The 25078-nt window shown below is 44.9% G+C and overlaps 1 protein-coding gene across 2 annotated transcripts in view; it reads left to right on the top strand.

Moving 5' to 3' along the window:
* mnat1 (MNAT1 component of CDK activating kinase) overlaps positions 1 to 20006 on the top strand; it is a 187763-nt gene extending 167757 nt beyond the window's left edge. For both annotated transcript variants that reach the window (XM_038775612.1, XM_038775621.1), the window contains exon 8: positions 19427 to 20006. In XM_038775612.1, coding sequence (XP_038631540.1) covers positions 19427 to 19547 — 121 coding nt within the window. In that variant the 3' untranslated portion in view covers positions 19548 to 20006. The remainder of the gene's footprint in view (positions 1 to 19426) is intronic.
* Positions 20007 to 25078: the final 5072 nt, after the last annotated feature.

Below are 25078 nucleotides of genomic sequence, written 5' to 3'. Positions count from 1 at the left end.
CCACAATCTCTCTCAGATGATAAGGTGGTTTACAATGGACAAGGAGGAAAGACTGTGGACCTCTCATGATATGATAGTATGTGTAACTGAAGAGTAGACAAGACTAAAGTCTCACTTAGTATGGAGTGATGTGGAGATGCCGGCGTTCGACTGGGGTGAGCACAGTAAGAAGTCTTGCAACACCAGGTTGAAGTCCAACTGGTTTGTTTCAAATCACTAGCTTTCAGAGCACTTCTTCTTCCTCTTTCACCCAAGGAGCAGTGCTCCGAAAGCTAGTGATTTGAAACAAATCGGTTGGACTTTAACGTAGTGTTGTAAGACTTGTTACTTAGTATGGAGTGAAATTGAAGCAGCTGATCAGCTGTTTTCATAGTCTATGGCGTGCTTCTCTCCCCCCCCCCCCCCCCCCCCCCCTCCACAGTGAGGAATGGACTGCATTATATAAAATGCCGCATATTAATGGGGCGTGAGAAATATCACTTGGAGTTGCCAGAGGGATGTTCATTTCATCTACACCAGTGTGAAAGAAAGAATTATGGATTACTTTACTCCTAATTCAGCAGATCAAATAATTGCCAAGTCAAACATTCTGTTGGGGGAATAGAAGAATGGGCTACCAAGTTGTGGTTTCCTGAAGGAAGGGCATTAGTAAACCATATGGTGATTTACAACAACTAATGTTATTCCAGATTTATTAATTGAATTTAAATTCCACTATCTGCAGTGGTGGGATTTGAACCCGAGTGCCCAGGAGAATAGCCTGGGCCTCTGGATTACTGATCTCCAGTGATATTACCACTGCCTTCCCTAACAGCCTGATCTAAGAAATGCCACTGAATGTTCAGCATTTAGTGTGTTTAGTTACCTGTTACAAATCCTTCATTGTGCTGGGCTCAACAGCATGGAGACTATCCTCCAGAAAATTGAACTTGGAGGGGCAGGTTATGGCAAGCAGACCTTCTCTGGAGAATTGTCTCAGTGCAAACAACATCAAGCTGGCCAGTGCAATAATACAAGGACACTCTTTTTTAAAAAAAAGGGTCATGCAAACATCTGCACAGAAACCACCTCTCTTGGGGAAAACTGGCTCATGAGGAAGTAAACACTCAAATCTAGTTCCATGCATTTCAACATTATATATGCCAAACTTGCAACATTTGTTTTACTCTGAGGAAGGCCAACGATGGCGCAGCTAAAGAAATTCCCCCAAGCACCAACAACAACGACATGAACTGCCAGTTCTACAGACAACCATGCCAATCCCATATTAGACCTCAGTCGTGTGAGGTCCCCTGGAAGACAATTAAATCACTTGCAGCTTGGATACACTCAAGCAGCAAGGAGTCTCATCACTCCAGCTATCTCTGCTGACTTGTAAAGTAGGATTTCTGTTGGAGACAAGATTAGGCTGAGTTGTGGCGATTGGAAACAATGTCCTTTTGGACCAAGTCTTCCTTATCAGATATTGAGCTTCTTATAAGAATGACTGCACCTAGTATACTCTCATATGTCCTTGATCCAAATGTCCTAAATGTTTTACATAGGAGTATGGGTATCCCGGTAAATTAAATCAAGACAAATAGATGGAGTTGAAATACCGATCATCCATGATCTAGTTGAATGGTCGGTCACCCTAAGCAGGTGAATCGCCTATCCTCATTTCTATGCTCATAATTAATTGAAAATGAAATGAAAATTGCTTATTGTCACAAGTAGGCTTCAAATGAAGTTACTGTGAAAAGCCCCTAGTCGCCACATTCCGGCGCCTGTTCGGGGAGGATGGTACGGGAATTGAACCGTGCTGCTGGCCTGCCTTGGTCTGCTTTCAAAGCCAGCGATTTAGCCCTGTGCTAAACTAGCCCCTTTGTCTGAGGTATAAAAAAATCTCAAATCATGGCACTAATTTTACCTGCCAATAGTGTGGAGCCTTTATTGTGACAAATGCCTGATTTGCAATGCAACCAATTTTGAGAGGTGTAATTTTGGAGGAAGATGATTCACCAGCGTCATTAGGTAAAACTCATTTGTGTACTGGAGTTATTGAGGTGAGATCCGACATGGTCTCCAGTGTAAAATCATGATGTTACAGCACGACTAGTCTGGCCTGCTTTGGATTAAATCTTAGGTAGTTCCAGCAAATACAACAGACTCAGTTCAAAAAATAAAGTATAAATTTGAACAAACCAAAATATACTTTGGTACTTCAGACAAGTCCTGTCTTCACTACACCCACTTCAATGTATTTGGAGGGATCTAGCTATGGTATTGACTGTGAGCCCATTTGAGCATTGGACTGCACATCACATAAGCTGTGGGGATCACTAAAGCAGGATACGGCAGATGGCATGTGCCAGAAAAGCCCATCTGCTATATTTGTCAGTGGAAAAATCACATAAGTTGGAAGAACAACATTGTACCTGATTGCAGGCTTCAAAGAGTTCAGAGCATTGTTGATGGAACCTGCATGAAGAATATTTTGGGGCCAATGGTACAGTACTTCCAAACTTTCCAAACACCTTCATAGATTTACAGCTGAAAAGAAGCAGCGAATGCCTTCTGATGTTTTGTGAGCTTTGCAAGGCACGGCCTGTGATTCTGTGTTATCTTGGGCTACAAGCAGGACACACTGAGAAGTTAGAAAACACTACTTCAGTGGCCAAATCACCTACCTTCTTCCATCGGGACTTAGTAAATTAACTTGCAGTGTTTCTGCATTGCAAAATAAACTTTGAACTGCTATGTGCATGGTTGTATTGAGCTTCACTTTTATACTGTACAGCATGTGTGGTATGAAGGAAGCGGTTACCTAAGAACATAACATAGGAGCAGGAGTGGGACATACTCTGTCTGCTACCATTCTCTATAGGTTCTGCATTCTGTCTCTCTGAAGATAAAGCTGAGAAAAACTCCATGACATTTATGGATGAAGACTAAACACATGTAAGGATCTTGTGAGCAGAATTTGGTGAGGTCATCTCTCCAGGATGCTGTGCTGTGTACCAGTCACATAAATTAACATGGTTGAGATTTCACTGTTGTTGATCAAACCTTTAAATACAGTTGCATGTCTTAATTCCGATAAATATCTATCATGGAAGAATGAATCCTTATTCAGATTTATTTTCAAGCCTGCAGTTGAGAGACAAACTCTCCCAGCTCATTCTTCTCCAACACACCAGGCAGCCCAGTACTGTTTATATACAATTGAATATAATTAATAAAACAACACCCAGTACCTGATCATCCTTTTACCTTCATGTACAGTGTTTAACATTCATCAAATAGAACTTATTAGATTCTAACAGCGTGTAGTGTACAAATGAGCTTCCCCCCAGGGCAGCACGGTGGCTTAGTGGTTAGCACAGCTGCCTCACGGCGCTGAGGTCCCAGGTTCGATCCCGGCTCTGGGTCACTGTCCGTGTGGAGTTTGCACATTCTCCCCGTGTCTGCGTGGGTTTCGCCCCCACAACCCAAAAATGTGCAGAGTAGGTGGATTGGCCACACTAAATTGCCCCTTAATTGGAAAAAATAATTGGGTAATCTAAATTTATAAAAAAAAAAATGAGCTTTCCCCCCAAATTTTCTGGCATATTCCTGAGTAATTAGGTGGGGTCTTAAGTAGGTGCTCTTTCTAAGGGCCGGTGCAGACTCGATGGGCCGAATCGTCTCCTTCGGACGGAGTATTGAGTACAAGAGTTGGCAGGTCATGTTACAGTTGTATAGGACTTTGGTTCGGCCACATTTGGAATACTGCGTGCAGTTCTGGTCGCCACATTACCAGAAGGATGTGGATGCCTTGGAGAGGGTGCAGAGGAGGTTCACCAGGATGTTGCCTGGTATGGAAGGTGCTAGCTATGAAGAAAGGTTGAGTAGATTAGGATTGTTTTCGTTGGAAAGACGGAGGTTGAGGGGGGACCTGATTGAGGTCTACAAAATTATGAGAGGTATGGACAGGGTGGATAGCAACAAGCTTTTCCCAAGAGTGGGGGTGTCAGTTACAAGGGGTCACGATTTCAAAGTGAGAGGGGGAAAGTTTAAGGGAGATGTGCGTGGAAAGTTTTTTACGCAGAGGGTGGTGGGAACGCTTTACCAGCGGAGGTGGTAGAGGCGGGCACGATAGCATCATTTAAGAAGCATCTAGACAGGTATATGAATGGGCGGGAACAGAGGGAAGTAGACCTTGGAAAATAGGAGACAGGTTTAGATAAGGGATCTGGATCGGCGCAGGCTGGGAGGGCCGAAGGGCCCGTTCCTGTGCTGTAATTTTCTTTGTTCTTTGTTCTGCACTGTAAATTCTATGATTCTATGAACTATTTCTGCATTCCATTCTGAGAAATTTGTATTGTTTCACAAACACTGTCCTCTCCTGGAAACAACCTGAGTTTCCCAGCAGAATTATTGCTGAGAAGAGATGCAACCACGTAAATTAGTTAAAAGCCCAATTACATGCTAGGCTACAGCAAGTAGAGTGCAGGTTTATTTTTTATTAAAAAGTTCAGTCATGTTTAGAAACTGTAAACCTCTGAGTAATTATTTGGCTAAATGAGAAGTTTATGAAAATATAAACAAATGGAAGATCACTACCTAATTTCAGAAAGCATTATGGCAGTTCATTTCAATTTCTATTCATTGTATTGGATTGTATCCAGTCTTCTTCCTTTTACATCTCAAATAATTCTCAAATGTTTTATGCTGTTTTATGCTGCTTTATCTTTTCACAGTTGTTTTTTTCAATATTCTCACCTTTTTTTTCTTTGTATATCTTCACCTCACAATTATGCCTGTAATCTATTGGATTTCATATCCATGTCACTTCCGAAGTTTGTGCCCATCATTTTGAATGGTTTCTAATACATTTTAATTAAAGTTAGACCTCTGTGATCGGATAATTTTCTCTTTTCATTGTTACTATTCATTTATATGTAATTTTTTAATGAATGGGCTGTGAACCCAAAATAAATTTCCATATGGACAATAAAGTGTCTGTGATGAAGAAAAACTCTCTCCTCATCCTTGGCGATCTGTGTGTAACCTTTGACATAGTTAATCACACAATCCCCCTCCAACACTTTTCTGTTATCACCCAGCTAGGTGGCATTGTACTTGCCTGGTTCAATTCCTGTTTATTTCATTGTGATTAGAGAATCGCCATCAGTGGCTTTTCTTCCCATTCCTGCAGTTACCTTTAATGTCCTCAAGGTTCCATTCTTGGACCCCATCTGTTGTCTCATCCACACGCTGCCCCTTAGCGACATCTGAAAACACAAAGTCAACTTCCACATGCATGCCTGCCAGCTAGCTCTACCTCCCTGTTTCTGTAATCTCCAGCCCTAGAACCCTCGGGATATCTATGCTTCACTAATGTCAGCCTATTGAGCATCCCTGATTTTAATTGCTCTATCATTGGTGGCCCTACCTTCAGTTGCCTGGACCCCAGACTCTGCAATTCCCTCCCTAAAAACCTCTCCACTTTGCTACCTCGCTTTCCTCCTTAAACCTATCTCTTTGACCAAAGCTTTTGTTCATCTGCCCTGATATCCTCTCATATATTGCAGTGTTAGGTTTTGATGGCTCTGGTTAACACCTTGGCACACTTGATCATGATAAAAGCACTATTTGCGTACAAGTTATTGTCATTATGTATAAATACAACTGAATAGGCCACAGGTATGGTCAGGTGGGTCTATCGAATATGGACTCCTGTTCATACCATGATGCATTTAATGCAAGACACAACACGTTTTCAAAGAGGCAGAAAAATACTTTTGTAGTTGCTTTCATAACTGAATGCAGGGGTTATTTTAGTTGCTAATTTAGTTCTTTTTATTGGTGACCATATGGTTGCTAGGGGAATATTTATACAGCTTGCAGTTTTCTGCAAAGTGTAATTGGAGGGATGACAGCTGTTCGAGCTGTGAGTATGTACTATTATGCCCATATAGGGAGGCAAATAGTCCTGAAAATTCACTGATAATGGCTGAACAATGCAACCTTTGGCTTAATTACCCACTTGACACATACCTGTTGATCCCTGTTTAAAAAATAGTGGTTAACTATAAATTTTAAATATATGCCAAGGATTTTCAACCTCTTCTGAATTCCGAATCACTTCAGTGTTAAAATATTAAGTTAGGGATCCCTTGGCAATAAGATTACAGCTTTACAAATACATTACAGAGAGCACCTGTATTTCAAGTGCTGCTCAGATTTAGGAATCCTAGATATATTATAAAACATGTATGAATCCATAAGTAACTGTGAAAAATACCTTCAACTGCATGATATGTTTTGCAGTGCTCTCCATCTTAAGGTTTTATGTTACAAACCTTATTTCCTGTTGTCCAGCTTCAGGCTCAGCTGCGTTTGGCAAATCTATTATAGAACAAAAAAAGGTAGTGTTGCAAAATCTGATACTTTTTTTCTTGTTTTGAATCCTTAAATTATGCCATTCCTCAAAAAAACACCATCGGGTTCTGGGAAAGGTGTAGTTTTACATATTGGATATTCAGATGCATATTGTTAAATAACATGTGCAAGAGGGATTTATTTATTAGAGCTTGCAGTTTGAACATTCTTTTGGTTTATTCTTTCATGAGATGTGGGTGTTACTGACAGCATGCATTGCCCATTCCTAATTGCCCTTGAATCAATTGGTTTGCCGCCACTTCAGTGTCAACCACATTGTTGTGGACCTGGAGTCACACGTAAGCCAGATCAGGTAAGGATGGAAGATTTCCTTCCCTAAAGAACCAGATGGGTTTTTATGACAATCGACAATCGTTTCATGGTTAGTATTACCATGACCAGCTTTTCAATTGCATTTAAATTCCACCAGCTGCCGTGGTGGGCCTTGAACCAATGTCCTCAGAGCATTAGCTTGGGCCTCTGGATTGCTAGTTAACGTTACCTACCGTCTTTCCCCCCCATTTACCTCTCACTTTCTGGAAATACTGTTCTGCAGGTTTCCCAGATTTTATGCATCAAAGAAAGATACAAAAATATATCAAGATAGCAATGGACTTTGAAACAGGCAGAGATATTTCTAAAGTAATTTGATGGTAGGGTAGTGGGGGGTGATTGAGTAGATTCTATGTTCCTATTGCATGTTTTCTTTTTTCTTCAAGATGACCTGATGAAAGATCAGCATTAACTCTGTTTCTCTCCACAAATGCTGCACGAGTATTTCCAGCATTTTTTTGTTTTATTTCAGATTTCCAGCATCCGCAGTATTTTACTTTTGTTTCCATCTAGGTGGCAATGCTATCACATTATTTGATGTCAATCAGGAATGCTTGATACTTTAGGACCCAGTGAGGCATCGCTGCCCATTATTCATGGTTGCTAATGTGATGTGAGATGTATTTTTAAAAATATGTTTTGGGTATTATGTTGATATTCTGTGTAGGTAAAGAGAGCTATTTGTGGGTGTCTGTCCAGGTTTAATTCAATAAGGGGAAGGTTACTAGAGACATGTTGTCTGTGAGGTCTAAGAGATGAAAGTTTAAAGGTGTTAGGTCGATGCATTGTAATGAGAGGTAAGAGTTTGAGTTATCAGTAAATAGGATCTAAAATTTGCATTGAGAGAAGTGGGAAACTTGGTTTTTCAACTGTTTAATTTCAAATTGGAGTTCAGAGATGACGAGGAACATTTGCATCTTGCAAGTGTAAACAGGGGTATATTACATTTTATTGACCAAAATGTATAAGCAAAATAGAAAGCATGAAAGATTTTTTATATTTGGAGAAGTTCCATTCAAATAGGTGTTTGAGGATAATGGAACCTGAGATGAAAGGGGAAAAGATATTTAAGGAGGGATGTTTCATGGAGTGTGGTGATTGTAGAGGAAAGCCCTGAAGACCATCTTTGTGTGAGAGCTGCTGCGGATGTGTGAAAGTTTTGAATTGGAGGCAGCTACCCAGTGTTAAGCCAGCTATCCAGCGTTAAGACAGAAGAGTCTTTATTTTTAAAAAAATAGTTTCTGAACCCCGTTTTGGAATTCCACATCAGAGTTGAAGTGTTTGAAAAATCATGACAATTCCTTGACTTGGGAAATGTTACTGAATTTTTATGGTTGAAAAGGCATAAGGGAGTTGTTGCAAGTATTTGTGTACATTGACCAAGTAGGTTTTTCGGGGATTGTTTTAGCTGAAACGTTAATGTTGTGTGCTTACGTTTTATTTCTTTTAATCGATCTTTTAATTTTGGTAATTCTGAAGATGTTACTGAAGTAATGCTTTTAAGGAAAATAACTCTTCCTTTCCATTTTCACAATAAAAAAGGTTTATGATCAGTGAGACAGACCTCACTGTCGGATCTGACTTGCTGAACAATAATATCTGCTGTGGTCATAACAGTAATCATTATGAGTAGTCTGTCTAAAGAGGTCAATAATTCTCCATCTTCAAACTACTCTGTCTTGTTCTTCTCTCTTCCGTTCTCCATGAGATCTTCAAGACATCTAGAAGACTTTTCGATTGTTTGCCTTCCATCCCTACTTTTAACATATAGACAGACATATGCAGAAGGGAATACAGGGTTGCAATGGTAGATTTTGAACTGCAAAATCAGCTCTCTGATTACATTTAAATGAGGCCTGATCATTAAAATGGTTGAGGACTCTTGCTGGTAACTGTATCAAATGGGCGTTGTAGTTTTTCCGCCCACCATTGATCTAAATCTGAGACATGGGATACAGTTGAGAAAGTATTGAAATGCAACCTGTGACTTTTAGGCGGCTTATAATTACACTATGCAATGGATGGATGTTTCATATTCTTAGATGAGACATTTGGGAGTTCAGATGATGTTAGAGGACACCTATTTCTTTCAATGTTTTTTTGAAAATGGTCATGCTTTCTCCAGTAACATTACAATACAAAGTAAGAAAGTACACATTCTCATTGTGATTGTAAGATTCTTACAAATATACATGACATGGATCCTTACAGACTTGTCTAACTTTTGCAGGACTAGCATTGTTCTTGGTTATGTAGCTCAAGACACATAAAACCATGGAAGAGGAGTCATCTTGGTAGGAGTGACTTGCATAATTTTGTCTCTTGTACCTGGGCAGGTGGAGGCTTTGCAAATGTGTCAGGTGTTCTTTGTCCACATATTAATTATGCTTTTGTGCTATTAAGTGTGAAAGCTGAGAAAAAGCCCCACGTGGTAATGTCACAACGCATGCTGATATCGTAAGGGTATCCCAACTTGGAACACCAGTTTGTGGGGGTGTATAGTTTTATTATTTTTGGTGTGAGGAGACAAGTGACACCCCAGTGAGAATAAATAGCCCAGTCGTCGTGAAACAATTATTAAAGACTATTTATTAAAGAAAAGACAAATACACACAAACAGGACAACTTTACTCCTACGTAATTAAGGTTTACGAATTATTTAACACTTTTTATAGAATGTACTCCTTGTTACACAATATAGCTACGATATTTGAACTCTCTAAGACTTTCCCTGTTTCCCAAACAACATCCAAATTAAATAACCAGCTAAAGTTACCACACAATGCAGGGATGATACTCGAATCTGGGAACGTCTTTTGCCAGACCCAGCAAAGAGATTTTAAAACTGCTGTTACATAGCTTTTCTGCACTGCCTTGGCTCTAAAACTTAGAAGCTTGTTTGCTGTAAACTTGGCCTTCAGGCTCGGTGGCTGGAAATTGGCCTTATGGCCAGATGCTGGATGGTAACTGCCTCTCCTGGTTTTTCAGGGTCTAGTCAATTGTATCTTTGTTGTTCTTTGATTTTGCCTTCCGTGTATTAAGCTGTCTGCCCTATCAACTTCCTTAACTATATATTAACATATGTATATTTCAGGGACTTCCCCATTCATCTATAATCTGTTTCTCCCCATCCCAGTACTGAGACCCCCAAAACGTTCCTGTTTCTGGAATCCCGGGACTTAGGCTCTGGGGAATGACTACAGTCCCAGTCCTGAGAGATTGTGTGGAAGCTTGAATGCGTATCGCAATCCAGGGCAGATGAAGACTGGAACAAGAGGTTGAAACCCAAGGACAATTCCAAGGAATGTTCTTCAAGAGCGAAGTTTGGAAATCCTTGTATGAAAGTCCAAGTCTAATAAATGATTTGTTGTTTTGTTGAAAGTTCAACAGTCCTGTGGCTGTCAGTAGCATGTATCTAAACAAAAAATTAAAGTTAGGTTCTATCAAGCCGCATTACATCCTGGGATCTCGACTTGTCCAGTAGTAACAGCATCTGGGATCGTAATAGATTGTCATAGCCATATAACTGTACAAAATGTGGCGTTCTGGCCTGCAGTGTACAGGCTATTATATATAAGTTCTTAAGGTTGCCATTTCTTTCTTTAGTTTAAAGAGCTTTGTTATAATGTCACACTTTGACCATACCTTCGGTCACTGTTACATCTCTCACATGTTTGAGTTAAATGCTCTCTTTAGTTCAGTGTCACCGAGAGAATATACATCACAAACATTTGAAATTTGTAACAATTGGTAGACCTTGTGTCCCTTGTGATCTGGAGTACATCATAAAAGACAAACTAAGCTGGGGAGCATAACATGGACCTCTTGTTGCATGTACTACTAATGATCTTTATTTGTGTCACAAGTAGGCTGCAATGAAGTTACTGTGAAAATCCCTAGTCGCCACACAATGGCTCCTGTTTGGGTAGGGAGAATTCAGAATGTTTAATTCACCTAACAAGCAAGTCTCTCGGGACTTGTGGGAGGAGACCAGAGCACCCGGAGGAAATACCATGATCTTTGAAATACCTTCACATGCCATATCCTATGTTTACGGAAGGTGGAATGAAAAGCACTCTAGTAAGATGAGGCCCAATTATAAACTGATAGAATCTTAAAATAGGTAGATTACCATTTTCCTGTGCGCTATATCTATTTCCCACCATTCCTCATACTATATAAATAATTAAGCATAAGTCACTTTCAAGCTGGCTAGCTCTTTGCCAAAAGATCATAGCATGTTCTGCTGGTACGCTGTTTCTATTCTATTGTCCCTGACAGACCAACATTGCATAGAGAGAATTAAATAAACACAGTGCTCTGATCACTCCCTCAAACATATATGTTGAGAGAATTGGCCAGCTGAGCTCTAAATCATGGATCCTCTAATCTGTAAAGTGTACCGAATGAAAACAATTCCATCGCAATGGTAGGAATTGCTTAGAATTAAACCTCATATCTGAAAGCAGGCATATTCTCAAAAGTAACCACTTTGAAGGTTGCCCTACTTCTATCCAGGATAGGTCACTGACATTTCCAATTGCTTGGATCTTTACCTTTTGTCCAGTGACTACTGGCTTTTTCAACATTGAACGATGTAACTCTGGGCATTAACTCTTCTTAAACTGAATCTAATCTTGAGAGCATAAGTTCAGGTGAAACCATATAAAATAAATTCCAAATGTTGTTATTGATGCCACAAGAGATTATCTGGTCATTTATGGCATAAAAATGTTGCCATTAGCACTTGATACATGTTCTGAAGTGTATTGATAGCAGCCTTTTGCTGGATGTTATTTCTAATCTTTTAGTTCCCAGTCAATGTTTCATCCTCCCCTTTGTGAAATGCTTTCTGACATTTTGCTACATTAAAGATGCTTCGGATGCATTAAGTGCACATGTAAGTTGCTGCTGTAGGATACAGCAAATGAAGGGTTTTTCTAAAAATGCTGTTTGGAATTTTCTTTTAATCTGTCATTGGACTCTAGCATTCTAAATGTAACACTGATTTTTAAAAATAGCAAACTTTCCTCATTTTTGGCAAAATAATCTTTGCCTCCAGGGATTGAATTGCAGAGTACGGGAAAAAGCCCAGTTGGCCTGCATACCAGCTCATTGAAAGAGCTATCAAATTAGTTCCATTCTCCTGCTCTTTCTGCATAACCCTGCAAATTTATCTTTTTCACGTTTCCATCCAATTCCCTTTCGAAAATTACTATTAAATCTGCTTCCACCACCCTTCGGTCCAGTCCAGTCCAGATCATAATAAGCAGGTTCAAATTTAACTACAAAAGTGACAAGCATCTTTTTTTTAAAGTAATTTTTATTGAAATTTTTTACAGAAAATATAACAACAAACAATGAAAAGCAACAATAAAACACCATAGTATTTGTAACACCCCCAAGACCGTATCAACGCATGTATCTCACCCCCCCCCCCCCCCCCCACACCCAGTTAACAAGAAAATTTAAAAATAAATTAAAATAAAATAAGCAAACATAGTCAACGTCCCCCCCTCCCCCCCGGGTTCCTGCTGCTGCTGACCCAGTACCCTATCGCTGAGCCAGAAAGTCGAGGAAAGGTTGCCACCGCCTAAAGAACCCTTGTACCGATCCTCTCAGGGCAAATTTGACCTTCTCCAGCTTAATAAAACCCGCCATGTCATTGATCCAGGTCTCCACACTTGGGGGTCTCGCATCCTTCCACTGTAGCAAGATCCTCTGCCGGGCTACTAGGGACGCAAAGGCCAAAACACCGGCCTCTCTCGCCTCCTGCACTCCCGGCTCCACCGCAACCCCAAAAATCGCGAGTCCCCAGCCTGGCTTGACCCTGGATGCTACCACCCTCGACACCGTCCTCGCCACCCCCTTCCAGAACTCCTCCAGTGGCGGGCATGCCCAGAACATATGGGCATGGTTCGCTGGACTCCCCGAACACCTGACACACCTGTCTTCGCCCCCAAAGAACCTACTCATCCTAGACCCGGATATGTGGGCCCGGTGCAGCACCTTGAATTGGATCAGGCTAAACCGCGCACATGAGGAGGAAGATTTAACCCTCTCCAGGGCATCAGCCCATGTCCCATCCTCGATCTGTTCCCCCAGTTCCCCCTCCCACTTAACCTTTAGCTCCTCTACTGACGCCTCCTCCACCTCCTGCATTACCTTGTAGATATCAGATATCTTCCCATCCCCGACCCAGATCCCCGAAAGCACCCTGTCACTCACCCCTCTCGCGGGAAGCAAAGGAAATCCCTCCACCTGCCGCCTAGCAAACGCCTTTACCTGCAGATACCTGAACGTGTTCCCCGAGGGGAGCCCAAACTTCTCCTCCAACTCCCCCAGGCTTGCAAACCTACCATCAATGAACAGGTCCCTCAGCTGTCTGATGCCCGCTCTGTGCCAACCCTGGAACCCCCCATCAATGTTCCCCGGGACGAACCAATGGTTCCCCCTTAACGGAGCCTCCATCGAGCCCCCCACTTCCCCCCTATGTCGCCTCCACTGCCCCCAAATCTTGAGGGTAGCCGCCACCACCGGACTCGTGGTATACCTCCTAGGAGGGAGCGGCCACGGCGCCGTTACTAGGCTTGTGCCTCCACAGGACGCCATCTCCAACCATTTCCATGCTTCCCCCTCCCCCTCCATCACCCACTTGCGCACCATTGACACATTGGCCGCCCAATAATATCCCGAGAGATTGGGTAACGCTAGCCCCCCACCATCTCTACCCCGCTCCAAGAAGACCCTCTTCACCCTCGGGGTCCCATGCGCCCAAACAAAGCTCATGATGCTGCTAGTCACCCTCCTAAAAAAGGCCCTAGGGATAAAGATGGGCAAACACTGAAATAGGAACAAGAACCTCGGGAGAACCGTCATTTTGACGGACTGCACTCTACCCGCCAACGATAGCGGCACCATGTCCCACCTTTTGAATTCCTCCTCCATCTGCTCCACAAGCCTGATAAAATTAAGCATATGGAGAGTCCCCCAACTCCTGGCCACCTGCACCCCCAGGTATCTGAAACTCTTCACTGTCCTCTTAAACGGGAGCCTCCTAATTCCCTCCTCCTGATCACCCGGGTGCACTACAAATACCTCGCTCTTGCCCAGATTCAACTTATAGCCCGAGAAGCTCCCAAACTCAGCCAACAGCTCCATCACCCCCGGCATTCCCCCCTCTGGGTCCGCCACATACAACAGCAGGTCGTCCGCATACAGCGATACCCTCTGTTCCCCCCCACCCTGCACCGGGCCCCTCCACCTCCCCGACTCCCTCAGCGCCAAAGCCAGAGGTTCTATCGCCAGTGCAAAAAGCAAGAGGGACAGGGGGCACCCCTGCCTGGTCCCACGGTAGAGCCTGAAGTACTCTGATCTCCTTCCATTGGTAACTACACTCGCCATCGGGGCCTCGTAGAGCAACCTCACCCATTTGATGAACCCCTCCCCGAATCCGAACCGCTCCAGCACCTCCCACAGGTACCCCTACTCAACTCTATCAAACGCCTTCTCTGCATCCAGCGCCACCACTATCTCCGCCTCCCCCTCCACCGCCGGCATCATAATAACATTTAACAATCTCCGCACATTCGTGTTAAGCTGTCTTCCCTTGACAAATCCTGTCTGATCCTCGTGTATCACCCCTGGCACACAATCCTCTATCCTGGTGGCCAGGATCTTCGCCAGCAACTTAGCATCAACATTGAGGAGCGCGATTGGCCTGTATGATCCATACTGCAAGGGATCCTTATCCCGCTTCAGGATCAGAGAGATCAGCGCCCGTGACATCATCGGGGGCAAAGCCCTCCCCTCCCATGCCTCATTGAAGGCTCGCACCAACAGGGGGCCCACCAGATCCGCATTCTTTTTATAAAATTCCACCGGGAACCCATCCGGCCCCGGCGCCTTACCTGACTGCATTTGACCAATCCCCCTGACTAGCTCCTCCAACTCTATCGGCGCCCCCAGCCCCTCCTGCACCTTTGGCAAGCGTAGCCTGTTCATGAAGCTCTCCATCCCCCCTTCTCCCCCCCCCCCCCCCCCCAAAACCGGCGGCTCCGACCGGTACAGTTCCTCGTAAAAGTCCCTAAAGACCCCGTTCACCTCTGCCCCCTTCTGCACCACATTCCCACCCTTATCCGTCACTCCACCAATTTTCCTCGCCGCATCTCGCCTGCGGAGCTGATGCGCCAACATCCTTCTCGCCTTCTCCCCATACTCATATACCGTGCCTTGCGCCCTCCTCCACTGTGTCTCCGCCTTTCTGGTGGTCAACAAGTCGAACTTGGCCTGCAAACTACGCCGTTCCCCCAGCAACCCCTCCTCCGGGGCCTCTGCGTACCTCCTATCCACGTCCAGGAGCTCCACCAGTCTCTCCCGCTCCCTCCTTTCCCTATGGGCCCGGATGGAAATCAGCTCCCCCCGGATCACTGCTTTCAGAGCCTCCCAGACCATCCCCACCCGGACCTCCCCCGTGTCGTTGGTCTCAAGATACCCCTCAATACTTCCCCAGACCCTCCTACACACCTCCTCATCAGCCAGCATCCCCACATCCAGGCGCCACAGCGGGCACTGGTTCCGCGCCTCCCCCATCTCCAGATCGACCCAGTGCGGAGCATGGTCTGAAATTGCTATGGCCGAATACTCGGCATCCTGCACCTTCGAGATCAATCCCCTTGCTCAGGATGAAAAAATCTTTTCGGGAGTAAACCCTATGCACATGGGAGAAAAAGGAATACTCCTGCGCTCTCGGTCTCCCAAACCTCCAGGGATCCACCCCTCCCATCTGGTCCATAAACCCCCTCAGCACCTTGGCCGCCGCCGGCCTCCTACCCGTCCTTGAACTGGACCGGTCCAGTGGGGGATCTAGCACCGTGTTAAAGTCTCCCCCCATGATCAGACCCCCTGCCCCCAGGTCCGGAATGCGGCCCAACATGCGCCTCATAAAGCCAGCATCATCCCAATTCGGGGCATACACATTTACCAGCACCACCTTTTCTCCCTGCAGCCTACCCTTCACCATAATAAATCTGCCCTCCTTGTCCGCCACCACCTCAGACGCCTCGAACGCCACCCTCTTCCCCACCAGAATCGACACCCCCCGGTTCTTAGCGTCTAATCCTGAGTGGAAAACCTGCCCCACCCACCCCTTCCTCAGACGAACCTGGTCCGCCACCTTCAATTGGGTCTCCTGGAGCATAGCCCAGTCCACCTTCAGCCCCTCCAAATGAGAGAATACCCGAGCCCGCTTAACCGGCCCATTCAGCCCCCTCACGCTCCAGGTGATCAGCCGGATCAGAGGGCACCCCGCCCCCCCCCCCCCCGACTAGCCATAGCTCATCGACTGCTCGCCCCAGGCCAGCACACCCCGCCCGACCCGTTCCCCATGACGATACCGCCTCCCCCCCACCCCCCCCCCCCCCCCCCCCCCCGGCCCACACCAGCTCTCTCCTGGCCCTTCCAGCAGCAACCCGGTATTCCCCCCCCACCAATGCTAGGACCCCTCCTAGCTGCGACGCACCCTCCATGGTACTTCCGTGAGTCAGCTGACTTCTGCTGACCCCGGCAACTCGCGCCAAAACCCGGCCCCTCCAGACATGGGGTCATCACCCCCTCCTGCCACACCTCCTTGGCACTGCTTCAGCACGGGAAAAAACCAGTAGAGGCCACGCCCCCACCGCCAGCTCCACCCCCCCGCCAGAGGAAAGCCCGCGCTTTCACATTGCCCCACCCCACACTTCTGACGCAGCTCCCCAAATTCCATCTCCACCCCATCCCCCAGCCCCGTACAGAAGAGAGAAAAAAAAACAAACCCCCAACATTCCCCACATAACCCAAAACCATACCCAACAGACCCACCCGGAAACAGAGCAAAAACCAGCATAGAAAACACATGTCAAAATTACACAAACAGCAACAGCAAAAACAGCAACGACCGTAGTGCACCGGACCCCGCCGCCCCCAGACCCTAGTTCGAGTCGAGCTTCTCCGCCTGTACAAAGGCCCACGCCTCCTCCGGGGACTCGAAGTAGTGGTGCCGGTCCTTATATGTCACCCACAGACGCGCAGGCTGCAGCATTCCAAATTTGACCTGCGTGACTAGCATCTTTATTATCCTCAGATCCGTTTGAAAGAAAATTGGCTCACATGTTTGATTACCCTTTCCTTAAGCAGAGCCATAAAAATACTCTTCCAGGTAAGGGCAGCAGGGTAGCAAGGTAGCATGGTGGTTAGCATAAATGCTTCACAGCACCAGGGTCCCAGGTTCGATTCCCGGCTGGGTCACTGTCTGTGTGGAGTCTGCACGTCCTCCCCCTGTGTGCGTGGGTTTCCTCCGGGTGCTCCGGTTTCCTCCCACAGTCCAAAGATGTGCGGGTTAGGTGGATTGGCCATGCTAAATTGCCCGTAGTGTCCTAATAAAAAAGTAAGGTTAAGGGGGGGGGGTTGTTGGGTTACGGGTATAGGGTGGATATGTGGGTTTGAGTAGGGTGATCATGGCTCGGCACAACATTGAGAGCCGAAGGGCCTGTTCTGTGCTGTACTGTTCTATGTTCTATGTAGTTAAATATTTAGTTAAATTTCTTATTCTTATTTTGCATTTTACAAGAGCTTTAGAGTGTAAAATTTTCTTAAAATAAATGTAATACAAATACTGCAGCTCCCAAGCTCCGAAGTTACTGAGCTGCTCTGAATAGTACAGGTTTCATAATTTGTTTACACCTTAGTACTAACAGTCTAGATAGAATGTGTTCTAGTTGAATTTGCAATGAATTTCTTCTTATTTACAATTTGCATCATTGCATATCCACCTATTCCTCTTGCGTTCCTGCTCCCCACTTCGGAATAAGAAAAGCCAGGCAGGTGGCAACAGTGGGAGAGATTCCTGGTCAGCCATTTGATGGAAAGTTAGAGCCTCCACCATCACTAATCCTTAGCTCCAGACTACAACAGGCATGTAAACATGCATGTTGTCACAGCAACTTAGACTGTGTGAGTGATCTGTTGCACACCACCACCACAAACAGAGACAAGGTCTTCATTGAAAATCTTAGAGATACTTCTGGGGCACTGGGTTTTGGTTAGGGAAGAGGCAGGCATTTATAATGTTGCATTCTATAACTAATGCCAATATTAAGCAAAAGATTGGTGTCTGGTTTCCTAAGTCACCAACTGGCTTCAGAATGAACTAACATTGGAACCATGCACATTTGAAACTTCTGGTTGAAAAACCACTAAGAAAATATATCCTTTAAGCGACCACTGCCTTGTAGCAGATATCGTAGAATGCAAAGGAAATGGTCAGCACTTGTACAAATGTTCCATGAACAAGCTGTAAAAAGTGTATTCTTAAAATATTAAAATAGTAAATTACATCATGGGAGGAGACAATTTGACCACCGTGCTACCTTGTCAACTGGTTAGCTAAATTATTCCTACTCCCATGCCTGTTTCCAATTTCTTGTATTCTTTTGCTGATACTTCGTTAATAAATGATTATAGTCTCTGTTTCACAAGCCACTTATTATAAAGTTGTCTATGGTTTAACAACATGTATGAAAATGATTCTTCTACCTTTAGTTTATCGTCAAAACACTTTCATCCACAGGACCTGTCAAGTGTTCTACAAATTAGAAACTGTGGGCGGAATTTACTGGGCTGTTCACGCCAACTGGATATTCTGGTCCCATCGACGGCGCACCCCCGCCTCGCGTTTCCTGGTGACGAGGGGTGCGTTAAATGGGAAAACCCGTTGACAATGGCAGGACCAGGAAATCCCATGTGTTAATGTTTACAACAAGTCTCTTATATGGCACCCTATTAAATACCTTCTGAAAGTCCATATTTACATGCACTGCATTCCCATTATCCATACATGGATTTATTTTTTAAGAATTAAATTACTTAAGCAAAATCTGCCCTTTAATGAACCATGTTTACTGCCTGATTAACCTATGCCTTTCTACGTTTTCACTGAATGCATCATATTGTGGACTCTAGAAGATGCTAGCAACAAAATAAGACCAACCAAGTACATTTTATGGCAGCACGGTAGCATTGTGGATAGCACAATGGCTTCACAGCTCCAGGGTCCCAGGTTCGATTCCGGCTTGGGTCACTGTCTGTGCGGAGTCTGCACATCCTCCCCGTGTGTGCGTGGGTTTCCTCCGGGTTCCTCCCACAGTCCAAAGATGTGCAGGTCAGGTGGATTGGCCATGATAAATTGCCCTTAGTGTCCAAAATTGCCCTTAGTGTTGGGTGGGGTTACTGGGTTGTGGGGATAGGGTGGAGGTGTTGACCTTGGGTAGGGTGCTCTTTCCAAGAGCCGGTGCAGACTCGATGGGCCAAATGGCCTCCTTCTGCACTGTAAATTCTATAAATAAATTAATTCCTCATATGGGAAGAAAACTTTGTAAACAGTAGCTGACTCTTCATTAATATTAGCAACAGCTAATGTACTTTCTATTGCTTACTGCTTTCAAAATTGGTACTTGCCATACTGCCACCTTGAAGTATTAACTAGGGTATTTTAGAAGTTAATTTTTGAGCTCTACAATCACGAAGAAACCTATCAACTGTATGAAAATATGGATAGAACTTTTGTATTAATTTATTTTTCCATTACTTGTATTTGTCCCAGAGGAAGTATGCAGACTAATTTCTCAGAGCTGTGTTTTTGTTTTGTTTTAAGGTACCTCAACCATGTACGTGCTGCCACACCCCAGGATCTTGCTGGAGGCTATACCTCTACGCTTGCATGTTACCGTGCTCTACAAGACGCATTTAGTGGACTTTTCTGGCAGTCCTGCTAGCCTCATAGACAGAAGAAGGATTCAAAGGTAGCCATTGAATTGATAGCAGGAGCTTCAATAGCAGGTTCTTCAACAGCCAGATCGCTGTGAAAAAAAACTATCAGCCACACCACAGCTGAATGGAAAATTGACACACAGCCAAAGAACTTGAACTTGGACAGCTGTTTGGAGACAGCAGCTGATAAAGTCAAAGATTAGCATTTTCTATTTACAAGGAGTGTGTCGAGATCCACTTACAGGAAGAAAGAGACACTGGTTAAATACTGGTCACAGATGTGTATGAACCACTTATCTGATAACTGAAGGTTGAGGAAGCATAAGCGTTCTTCAGCCAAAGATGATATTCGTGGGGTTCAGTAATGATTGATGCCTGTATAGAGTAAAGACAACAGCTCCTACGTTTGTCCAGTCAATTGGAAAAGTTTCCATTTATTTTGAATAAAACTTTAAACCTTTTAATTATTGACTTTCATTTCACCTCAAAATGGATCATACCTACATTAGGAGTGAATATATGTGCAAGTCAAAAACTTACCTGATTTGCCTTGACTGATCTTAAAATGTTACTTTATTCAACACAAATACATCGAAGGTGAATACATGTAAATGTTTAATAACACCTGCCAGCTCGTGTGCTGTAACTTGAGACATTGGTATTCATAATCTTTCAATATGTATCATTCAATTAGAACTTCCTGAAATGTTATCCAAAATAATTCAGGTAGCATTATTTTGTTTAGTTTTCCCATTCAGCTCATTTATGTTGTTCACATACAGACTGAGATTGAGTTGAGAAATTGAATATATCTTAATCTTTAAATGTACTATGCACCTTTACATTGATTATCCCTGTACATATCAAGTCAAGTATCAGCTGCTACTGCTTTCCCAAAGATTTGTCAAAAACAAGTGTTGCGGACTTGCACATTCTGTAGTCCAGTTCCTGAGGGATGGCCTGAAGCTTTGTGCAGCTGCCAAATGGGAAAATGGGGAACAACTGCAAACTGTGACACATCCTTTAATATTTTATTTAAAATGCTTCTAATTTGTCCTAACAACATGGCTCAACCCCAGCCTTGAGTATTCCTTTTGGCATCAATGTGACATTTTCTACCCATCTTGTAGATTCGGAGTGACGTTATTCATTGGGGCTGGATTTTTGAGCTCTTCAGAAGTGTTACTGGGCAAGAGTTCTGCCTGCCCACATGATCCTGGCATCTGACCATATTTTATTGGGGGATGCCTGGTTGCATACTTAAGATGCAATTGAAATAGGAATGTTGGCAGCTGCAGGGGAGGGAAATCATCATTCGTTGCAGCATTGATCTGATAGGGTAGATACCAGGAGGCGGTTTCCACTCGAGTGGGACTAGAAAAGGGTGCACAGTTAGGAATACGAGGTCTACCATTTAAGATGGAGATGAGAAATTTTTCTCAAAAGATCATTTGTCCCTAACTGCACCATGGGTGAACCTACACCACACATACTGCTGTGGTTCAAAAAGGCAGCTCACCATCACTTTCTCAAGGGCAATTAGGGACCATCAATGAATACTGGCCTAGCCAGCAAAGCCCACGTATCTTGAATGAATAAATAATTTTTACAATTTATATTACCAAAAAATAGTGGAGGCTGGGTCACTGAATTTATTAGAAAGGTTTTCTGTTGACAAGGGAGTTGCAGGTTATGCAGGTAGAGTGGAGTTGAGACACACACCAGATCAGCCATGATCAAATTGAATGGCGGAGCTGGTTCGAAGGGCTGAATGGTTTACTCCTCATCCTAAGTCCAGTGTTCCTTTTAAAAGAACTGTTGTACATTACATGGCCAGAAGCACACAGAGTGAAGTTGGGAGGGGGTGGGTTTTTAAAAATTCATTTACGGGACGTGGGTGTCACTAGTTAGGCCAGCATTTATTGCCCACCCCGAGTTGCCCTTCAAAAGGTGGCAGTGAGTTAGCTTCTTGAACCGCTGCAGTCCTTGCTGTCGCTACATCCATTGTGAAGCAGATAGAGTGGAGCTGCGCCCGAATGCAGTGATGCAATGAGAGGAGAAGCATTATCTGGTTCTGAGAGGTTGCAGACGAGTCATGTTGGCAGATAAGGATGAGAAGACAACCAATGAATTACATTCCAGAAAAAGGATGAACAGCCAGTCGGGAGAGAGGTGGAAAAATGTCCATATAGATGCTGAGATACTGCTGGACCACACAATGGATGGTCATATAAAGGAGGAGAAATAGGAGACAATGAACAGCCAAAATGGCCATAATTATGTTTATGCATATATATGATTTATTTGTATATATTTCCTCTTATACGGAGGTTAATATTCGGTTAATATTAATAACCATTTCCTGACACGATATTAATGTGTTAGCAGAATGGATGTCTTGAGAGTAACACAAAGGATTGTGAAGTGATTTTATTACGTCAAGAAAGGGGAGGGAGTCCTCTTTGTTATCATAGAATTTACAGCGCAGGAGGCCATTCGGCCCATCGACTCTGCACCGGCTCTTGGAAAGAGCACCCTACCCAAGGTCAACACCTCCACCCTATCCCCATAACCCAGTAACCCCATCCAACACTAAGGGCAATTTTTTGGACACTAAGGGCAATTTATCATGGCCAGTCCACCTAACCTGCACATCTTTGGACTGTGGGAGGAAACCGGAGCACCCGGAGGAAACCCACACACACACAGGCAGGATGTGCAGACTCCGCACAGTGACCCAAGCCGGAATCAAACCTGGGACCCTGGAGCTGTGAAGCAATTGTGCTATCCACAATGCAACCATGCTGCCCATGTTGGATGAAGTTGTCTAACGACAGGTGTTTGGACCCAATTCCTATCTATCAAAGCCTATTTGTTTTCAGCAGGATCTCCACCACCACCTTCCCTTTCCCATCCTGTGTATAGGAGGTGAGCACAAAACTGTGGGCCGGGATTCTCCGACCCTGCAGGCGCAAATCCCGCCCGACACCGTAAAGTTTTGTCCAGTCCCGCAGGCGTAAATTATTCACCTCACACGCAGCGGGATCTGGCAGGTAAGTGTGCGGAGACGGTCCTGGGGAGGAGGGGGGGGCACGGTCGCCTGCCCCGCGATCGGGGCCTACTGATCTGCAGATGGGCTGGTTCTGTGGGGGGGCCTTCTTTCCTCCACACTGGGCCCCTGTAGGGCTCCGCCATATGGGGCCGGCCGGTTTGCGCAAGCGCGGAAATACGCTGGTCGGTTTGTGCATGCGCGAGATCACGCCAGTCGTTCTATGCATGTGCGAACCCTGGACCGCTGAAATAGTCCTTCGCATCAGCCGCTCGCCCGCCCCGGACTGCCCACACACATAGCCCCCAGTCAATGGACTGAGACGGTGGATACTCGGCGCAGTGATTTCAGGATCGGGGTGCAGAGAACCCAGCCCCCGTTCTATGCCTTGGCGTCTAATCATGTATGTCATCATTAAGCAGGGGGACAGGGAGGATGTGCTGTGAAATGAAACCCATGTTGGACTGACATTTCAATTTCAAAAGCTGTTTCAAAAGATATACCCAAAGACGTTCTCGGACATGAAGGTTCAGAAACGTCTAAATGTCTCAAGGCTTAAAACAGGTCGTGGTGAAGGAATCTCTCTCACAGAAGCTTAAGAGTCACCCGCGTACAGCAAAAATGGACTCCGTGAAGAAGACAGTGAGGAAGGGTGCCCTTCTGGGATATAGTGTAATTTACCGCTCTGGAAGCTCTTGACCCTACCATGAAGATTGGTTCGATGAAAACAATAAGCTAATCTAGAAACTACCAGAGGAAAAACATTGCCTCAATGACAAGTCATCACTATCCACACACGGTGCCTCCTAAACTTCTGCAAACTGGGAAAGATGCAAGATATTTGCCTGAATCAGAAATCAGACAAACTAAGTCATATGCAGACCACAGAGACTGGAAGAGACTCCATGATGCTCTGAAAGCTGACTCTGGGCCTCAGTCTATTGGTTCATCGTCAATCCTTGGTGACACATGCCTGGTGGCACAGTGGTTAGCACTGTTGCTTCACAGCTCCAGGGTCCAAGGTTCAATTCCCAGCTTGGGTCACTGTCTGTGCAGAGTCTACACTTTCTCCGTGTGTCTGCGTGGTTTCCTCCAGGTGCTCCTGTTTCCTCCCAGTCCAAAGATGTGTAGGTTAGGTGGATTGGCGATGCTAAATTGCCCCTTCGTGTCAAAAAGGGTAGGCGGGATTTTGGGGATAGGGTGTAAGCGTGGGCTTAAGTAGGGTGCTCATTACAAGGGCCGGTGTAGACTCAATGGGCTGAATTGCCTACATCTGCACTGTAGGGATTCTATTCTATGAAGTGTGGCACAGAAATATGGGGCGGGATTCTCCTTTGCTTAGTACCGAAATCGGGAGAATGGCCTCTGACTCGGAAATCAGGGCAGGCGCTGGTTTGAAGCTGGGTCGCGATGCTCCGCCCCCTCCAAATCAGCATCATTGGGCTGCGTGCCGCGCGGTCGCAACCCCCTTGGAATGTGCTTGGCCGGCCCACCCTCAATGATGCACCTCCGATGGGCCGAGTTCCCGACGGCATGAGCTACGTATGGTCTCAGCGGTCGGGAGCCTGGCTTGCCAGCTGCAGGGGCAAAGAGAGTGTATGCGGACAGTGTCCAGCGCTGCCACACTTGGCCGAAATCCGGGGCGGTTGCCAGGATGTGGGCTTTGAGGGGTGGGCAGGGCTGTGAGGGGTGGGCAGGTAGGTGGTCCAGTGGTGGGTGTAGGCATATGTGCGGCTGCAGCTCGCCAGCGCTGCGCATGTGCAGCACAGTACCCGGTGATTCTCCAACTGTTTTGTGCACGATCCGTGGGTGCTTCACACGGCCCCGGTGCTAGTCCCTCACCAGTAGCGGAATGGATGAGGGTCTTGCACCGATCTACCCATTGTGAAAGGCAACAGAACCTCCGTTGGCATTGACACTTAGCCTCAGGAACGAAGAATCCAGCCCATTAACATTCAGTGAGATCCCCCTGAAATCGCCACTAAATATAACAGTTGCTCACAGTGACATCTGAAGCGTGACAGGAAGGAAGAGTGATGCTTACACAAGTGTCTGGTATGCGTAACAAATATCACATTAGGTGCAGTGAATTGGAGAGAGAGAGAGAGAGAGAATTCCTGTGTAGTTTTCAGGCAATGTAGAAGAAAATCAATCTAATCTATGCATTTTCCTGATGATGCCCTAGATACCAAAAGCAGAAATGTAAAAACTGATCACAGGCCTGTTAACTCTGATTTTCTCTCTGCAGATGCTGCCAGACCTGCTGAGTATTAGCAGAATGTTCTGTTTACTTCAGATTTCTGACATCCGCAGAATAGTATTTAACTTTTGCAAAAGCAGAAATATGTTCCATTCCCCAGCATCACTGTTCACATTGATGAACAAAATGCTGAGCACTAAAAATAAATCAAACCTGTCGAATTAACTGCAGGCTGTTTTAGAATTAAGTTCAGTCACATTTTTAAAAAAATAATTATATCAGGGCAA

Source organism: Scyliorhinus canicula, chromosome 2, assembly GCF_902713615.1.
Source record: "Scyliorhinus canicula chromosome 2, sScyCan1.1, whole genome shotgun sequence".
Taxonomy (NCBI): domain Eukaryota; kingdom Metazoa; phylum Chordata; class Chondrichthyes; order Carcharhiniformes; family Scyliorhinidae; genus Scyliorhinus; species Scyliorhinus canicula.
This window is presented reverse-complemented; position numbering and strand designations above follow the sequence as displayed.